The sequence below is a fragment of the Triticum dicoccoides genome, chromosome 5B, assembly GCF_002162155.2.
Source record: "Triticum dicoccoides isolate Atlit2015 ecotype Zavitan chromosome 5B, WEW_v2.0, whole genome shotgun sequence".
NCBI classification, from domain to species: Eukaryota; Viridiplantae; Streptophyta; class Magnoliopsida; order Poales; family Poaceae; genus Triticum; species Triticum dicoccoides.
This window is the reverse complement of record NC_041389.1, coordinates 76,512,252-76,519,346: the sequence shown is the minus strand read 5'-3', so window position 1 is coordinate 76,519,346 and position 7,095 is coordinate 76,512,252. Positions and strand designations below refer to the sequence as shown.

The following is a 7,095-nucleotide window of genomic DNA, read 5'->3' as shown; positions in this document are numbered from 1 at the left end:
GGTATATGCCTGAACTTGCCCGAAACACTTCCGAAGTCCAAACATATTCATCCAATATATCGATCTTTATGTCTCGACCATTTCGAGACTCCTCGTCATGTCCGTGATCATATTCGAGACTCCGAACTACCTTCCATACATCAAAACACATAAACTCATAATACCGATCATCGCCGAACGTTAAGCGTGCGGACCCTATGGGTTTGAGAACTATGTAGACATGACCGGGACATATCTCTGTTCAATAACCAATAGCAGAACCTGGATGCTCATATTGGCTCCTACATATTCTACGAAGATCTTTATCGGTCAAATCGCATAACAAGATACGTTGCTCCCTTTGTCATCGGTATGTTACTTGCCCGAGATTCGATCGTCGGTATCTCAATACCTAGCTCAATCTCGTTACCGGCAAATCTCTTTACTCGTTCCGTAATACATCATCCCGTAACCAACTCATTAGTCACATTGCTTGCAAGACTTATAGTGATGTGCATTACCGAGAGAGCCCAGAGATACCTCTCCGACAATCGGAGTGACAAATCCTAATCTCGATATATGCCAACTCAACAAGTACCATCGGAGACACGTGTAGAGCACCTTTATAATCACCCAGTTACGTTGTGACGTTTGGTAGCACACAAAGTGTTCCTCCGGTAATCGGGAGTTGCATAATCTCATAGTCATAGGAACATGTATAAGTCATGAAGAAAACAATAGTAGTAAACTAAAATGATCAAGTGCTAAGCTAATGGAATGGGTCAAGTCAATCACACCATTCTCCTAATGATGTGATCCCGTTTATCAAATGACAACTCATGTCTATGGTTAGGAAACCTTAACCACCTTTGATCAACGAGCTAGTCAAGTAGAGGCATACTAGTGACACTATATTATTGTCTATGTATTCACATATGTATTATGTTTCCGGTTAATACAATTATAGCATGAATAGTAAACATTTATCATGAAATAAAGAAATAAATAATAACTTTATTATTGCCTCTAGGGCATATTTCCTTCAGACAAACGTTCCGTCCGCAACCAAACAGTCCGCGATGATTAACTTGGTAATGATTGACTTGATGATGATTTTCATAATTTTGAATTTCTTAACCAAAACTGCTAAAAGTTGGCGTATGGATTCTCTGAAGTGTCAGCCGTTTATTTTTTTTTGTGAAGTTTAAGACACTTTTAAAATCTTTCTATTTGATTTCAAGTTTTGTATTTGTTGCAACTTGGTTCAGTACAGTGCTAGCTTAGGACCTGAGATGTCAACGTGACACCGCACGCGTGCAGTGCAGGACTTGGTCACCGATCTCCGATCGCACATCTCACACATGGCTCGCTGGACATAACAAGGACGGCTGGGCGTGCGTATTTCTTTTGCAGCCGCAACGCGTGACAGGCTGCATGCCGCCGACCACCGGCGTGTTTGGGCGGCTGGCCTGACAGAGTGACAGTCACATTCACCATCTCACAGCTCAAGTTCAGATCCTCCAGACTTGACTTCGAGAAATAAAATGATTCAAATAGACTGGGGCACAAATGTCAACCAAAAAAATGAGTCACCGATCGCCAGATCGTTACGTGCCAGTGACAAGAAAAACTTTTTTTTATAATAAAAAGGAAGGGTAAGGGCCAAACGGAAGTTTCTTCTCTTCGGCATACATCTTCCTTGCATTGATGATTGCTTCGAGCGGTTCTTTGATATCATAGTCGCCGGCCTTTGTGTCCTTGTCTTTTTTTCCTTTCATCGGGTTTTCGGACTTAGCCGTCACCGAGTTGGGAGTGCCACTCTTTCTCTGTTCGTCCCCACTTGATGCATCATCATCTTGCCCAACCGAGCTCTTCTTGTTTGGAATTTCAAAAGTCTAACGGGTCTTTCATTTTTTATCATGCTCAAGCTTGGTCCAACAATGATGCAAAGTGAAGGTCTTCCCTTTTCTTTTTCTTCGCTCCTTTCTTCCCTCTACTCCGGCACATCCCTTGAGCGAGGTTAAGCTACAAGAAAACATTGAGAACAAAGTTAGTCACAATTAAGAGCAAACAATCTTATACTAGAACGAGAGCAAGTATCATTGAGAAAGAGAAGGATATTCACCTTGTCGTCATCGTTGCAACCACTTGGGATTATGCGATCAACATTTTTCTAACAACACGACCACTTGAAACAATTCATGAATATGGTGGACCACCGATGGCGAAGAAAAGTGGTTGAGCGGTCAAATCCGCTTGTATTTCGTTCATCGAGAAACTCATTGATCCTCTTCCAATAGTGAAGCTTGGTTGATTGGTTCCGACAGACACATCTAGAGAAATTTCCTTCCACGCTGTGCATAGCAGTATGTCTTTACAAGTTCTGTAGTTTCCGGTTCTCCCCCGAGGAATAGAATCGAGAATCCCTTGTTCCTGTTCATCATCCAACTCAAGCTCCTCAGCATCATATTGGGTTTCATCAAATTCTTGAGAAGCATATTCTTGAGAGTCAAAATTCTTCGTTTGTAACATTTATAAATCTCGAAAATGTTTCATCATCAACACTACATGCACAAAATTGAACATAGAAACACATCACTACATGCTTCTTATCTTGCATTTGACAACTAGAATCACAATCAAAACAAAAACAAACTATGTTTTACCTTTCTGACATATCGTCGGGAACGTTGTGGGCGTCAACGGCAAGTCCTCCACGATCAGCGACGGGGAATGAGGAAGAGGAGGAGGTGGTGCCAGGGCAGCCACGGCAGCCACAACAACAACCCTCTTTGTTGCTGCCGCAACCGTCAGGCCACGCGGCGGCCATTTTACGTCACCTCGTCGAGACTTGGGTGTGGCAGTGGGCTTCTTTAGCCGCTGGCCGCCATCCTTTCCGGTGGCGGCAACTGATCGCGGGGCCGCAAAACTACCACCGCAGCCATGGGCGGTGGCCCTCGCGGTGGCGACAGATTGAGCTTGGGCGGCGGGAGTAGGGCCTCCACCGACCATCGAGAGGAGGGCAGGAGCATAGCAGGGTCGCCGGCGGGGTCAGAGGAGCCGGCCATGGCGCGCGTTGCCCGGCGGGCAGGCAAATCCGCGGCTTTCCGGCTCGGGGCGGGAGGGAAAATGGTTGCGCTCGGGCATCCGAATGCAGTCGCGCGATTTTGCGGCAGCAATCGAAGTGTTATATATTTTTGCACCACTTCGTGTTGCATTTTAAGGCTGCCCAGATTTATTTATTTTTTACAAAAAATTATGATTAGGCAACTGTTGGAGAGCTTTTTTTGCCACTCGTGCCGGATAAACTTCTCGTGCCTAAACATGGAGGGGAGATGCTTAAGTCGAACGAAATGTTTGTCCAATGTGTGTTCGATGAAATTCAACGTTCGAATATCGAACCGAATACCGATATGAAATTCAACATCCAATGTATGTTTAAACAATACTATATCGAAAAGTAGGGATACAACCCACCGAAGAGACCATTTTTATCATTTTTATTTATATTGTATGGACTAACTGGTGGTGTTGGGCTTGATGCTATTTGAATCTTATCTATATGTTGTTTCATATTGTTCGTATGTGTTGCACCGTAGAACCGGTTGCTCACGTGCGCCGTTTTTTGCAGCGTCTGTTGGAGCTGCTCGCGCGCGCCATATTTTGCAGCAGCCGCTGTAGCCAGCGCTCCACTGCGCGCAAAAAAGGCTATTTTGATATTGTAAAAATTATTTAGCGCGTTGCGCGCCTGTTGAAGATGCTACAAGTCCAACTAAATGTTGTCCAATGTGTGTTCGATGAAATTCAACTTTTAAAATATCGCACGAAGAACTGATGCATAGTGGTACTACTATGTATAAACAATACTGCATCAAAAAGTAGGGATACAACCCACCGAAGAGACTTTTTTATGACCAATCACATCATTTAGTTCACGAGCCCAATATCGGTAACCAACCAATCCATACATCTATACATGCACGGCCAGTTTCGTTAGTGAGTAAATGAAAACTCCGGCAGAATTCCGGCCAGTTTCAGCTGAAGAAATGGAGCAGCTAGCTGAGACATACAGCTGATTGACTCGGCGCTACTGAACCTGAATTAATCACGGCGACCAGGCCGGTCGTCAGTTTTCCACTGGAGAAATGGACGGGCAATGTATCTCAGTGCTGCTGCTGGTCGGCGTCGGAGAGCATCATCATCCTGACGAACTCGTCGAAGTTGACGAGGCCGTCGCCGTCGAGGTCGGCCTCCTGGATCATCTCCTCGACCTCCTCGTCGGTGAGCTTCTCGCCAAGGCTGATCATGACATGGCCCAGCTCGGCCTTGGAGATGTGGCCGTCGTGGTCCTTGTCGAACACCCTGAAGGCCTCCCGGAGCTCCTCCTCGGGGTCGCTGGCGTCCGCGTCCGCGTCGGCCTTGCGGGACATGAGCGCCAGGAACTCGGCGAACTCGATGGTGCCGTTGCCGTCGGCGTCCACGTCGCACACCATGTTGCGCAGCTCCTCGGGCGTCGGGGTCTGGCCCAGGGAGCGGATGACAGTGGACAGCTCCTCCGCCGTGATGCAGCCGTCGCCGTCCTTGTCGAAGAAGGAGAAGGCCTCCCTGAACTCGCTCATCTGCTCCGAGCTGATCGCCGTTGCACCGGCAGCCATTGTTGTTGATGCAGCAGCACAGAGATGACGATGGAGTGATCGATGTGGGTAGCTAGAGAAATGAAATGAAGGTGAGATCGATTTGGATGGGTTTAGAGGTCAGGGAGGTGGAGATTTATATAGGAGATGGAGTCATGGGATGGGAGGGGTACATGGCTGCCGTCCGTTGACTCGTCGCTCTCATTAATTCCAATCGTGCATTCTATTTCTATCCTAGCCAAGTCAAAACAACTGTAGCCATTGCACATCAGCACCGCACTGGCACCGTACGCGTTACAAAAGTGCAAAATCTAAACGGGAAAGGTAGTGCGAGCTGACAAAAGTGCAAAGGCAAAAGGCCCGGTTTGATTTTTGAACCCTGAACTTTTATTACTTTTTTGTTTTGAAAAGTCAATCCTAGAAGAATTATACATACAAATCCCGAGAGTAATTTTATTTTTGAAAAGAATGCATAATCTTTGCCTCATCCATTAATTAAGAGAGAAATAGAGGATTCTGCTACATGCACAACGCCATGCGTCCGAATTAATACATTACTCTCCCGGCATCACTTGTGCCAAACGTTTAGCCCCCACGATGACCCAATGTTTTGCCTCCTTGATGTTCATGTAAATTTCTGGAAGCGTTCCTACTCTCCTGAAGGAGAGCTGCGTTGGGTACATATTGATCTTGGCAATATGTCGTCAGATACAAGGAAGAGGTTAAAGGCAAGGATACAACTCAAGTACATAGGAATCCAAGATGGATACGAGAGGAGGGAGAAGAGATAGAGATGGTTGAGATTACAATCAAGTTAAACTATTTCTAACACTCTTTCTTAATCTCAACTATCCTATATTCAGATTTCTCTTGAATTCTTCAAACGGCTTGACTGGTAAAGCTTTGGTAAAACCGTCTGCCACTTCATCCTTGGAAGGAATAAACCGGATGTCCAACTTCTTCTCTGCAACTCTTTCACGCACAAAATGAAAATCAATCTCAATGTGTTTGGTTCGGCCATGAAACACTGGATTGGCAGAAAGATAGGTTGCTCCCAAATTGTCACACCATAGACAAGATGTACGATGTTGCTTGATTCCTAACTCATGAAGCAATGGTTCCAACCAAATAATTTCAGCCGTAGCATTTGCTAGATTTGTACTCGGCTTCTGTACTTGATCTTCACACCGTATCATGTTTCCCGGCACTCCAAGAAATAAGTTTAGAGCTAAAGAATATTGCAAATCTTCTAGTTGACTTTCTGTCATCACTACATCATGCCCAGTCAGCATCAGAAAAGGCACTAAAAACAGTAGAACTGGAGTGTCTGAACTGAAAAACCAAATTTCCAGTATATTTTATGTATTTTACAATTCTTTTAACTGTTGTCCAGTGTTCTATAGTCGGAGCATGCAAATACGGGCACACTGTTAACAGCAAAAGATATGTCAGGCCGTGTCAATGTTAAGTAATGTGAAGCACCCACAGTGCTTCTGTATCTAGTGCTTTATTCTTCCTTAAGTGATTCTCCTTTAAAAGCTGAAAGTTTTTCTGAAGAAGACAATGGTGTGGATGAAAGCTTACAGTCCTTCATTCCCATACGGGTTAGGAGTTCAGTAGCATATTTTTCCTGACTTAATACTATGCCATCTTGAATTTTCTTAACTTCAATGCCTAGGAAGAAGTGTAGATCACCAAGATCCTTAAGAGCAAATTCTGAGCTTAGATCATGCAGAAGAGCATTAGTAGCACCTTGTGAAGAACTTGCAACTTAATATCATCAACATATATCAACAGAAAATTAACTTTGTTTGCCTTGTTATAAATAAAAAGTGATATGTCAGCCTTTGATGCAACAAAACCAAGATGCCTTAACTGAGAGCTCAACCTTGAATACCATGCTCTCAGTGCCTATTTCAAACCATAAAGAGCCTTATCAAGCTTGCACACATATTGGGGTGTTTTGTTATTTTCATACCCAGGTGATTGTCTCATGTAAACCTCCTCTTTCAGAACACCATGTAAAAACGCATTCTGTACATCTAGCTGTCTCAAGCTCCACCCTCTGGACACAACAATAGCTAGCACAAGTCTAATAGTTATAGCTTTAACAACAGGACTGAAGGTATCCTCATTATCCAAACCATAATGTTGTTAAAAACCTTTTGCAACTAAACGTGCTTTATACCTATCAATCGAACCATGTGCTCCTTTTTATATTCTAAAAACCCACTTGCAGTCAATGATATTTTTACCTCTTTGATTTGGTACAAGATGCCACGTTTTATTCCTCATAAGCGCAGAGTACTATTCATTCATTGCCTTTTTCCTTCCGGGATCTCCAAGTGCATCTTCCAGCCTTGTTGGTTCTCCTGTAACACATAACATGCCATACGGTATAGTGCCATCAGTTCGGATTTTTGAATTTCTTATACCTTTCTGCAAGTGAGTTGTAACACGAAAAGTCACAATTGGTTGTAAT

The 7,095-nt window shown here is 44.1% G+C and overlaps 1 protein-coding gene across 1 annotated transcript; it reads right to left on the bottom strand.

Moving 5' to 3' along the window:
* Nucleotides 1–3,881: 3,881 nt before the first annotated feature.
* Nucleotides 3,882–4,702, bottom strand: LOC119305209 (calmodulin-like protein 5). Its single transcript, XM_037581794.1, has one exon. The coding sequence runs from the start codon at nucleotides 4,632–4,634 to the stop codon at nucleotides 4,143–4,145; it is 492 nt and encodes a 163-aa protein (XP_037437691.1). The 5' UTR covers nucleotides 4,635–4,702; the 3' UTR covers nucleotides 3,882–4,142.
* Nucleotides 4,703–7,095: the final 2,393 nt, after the last annotated feature.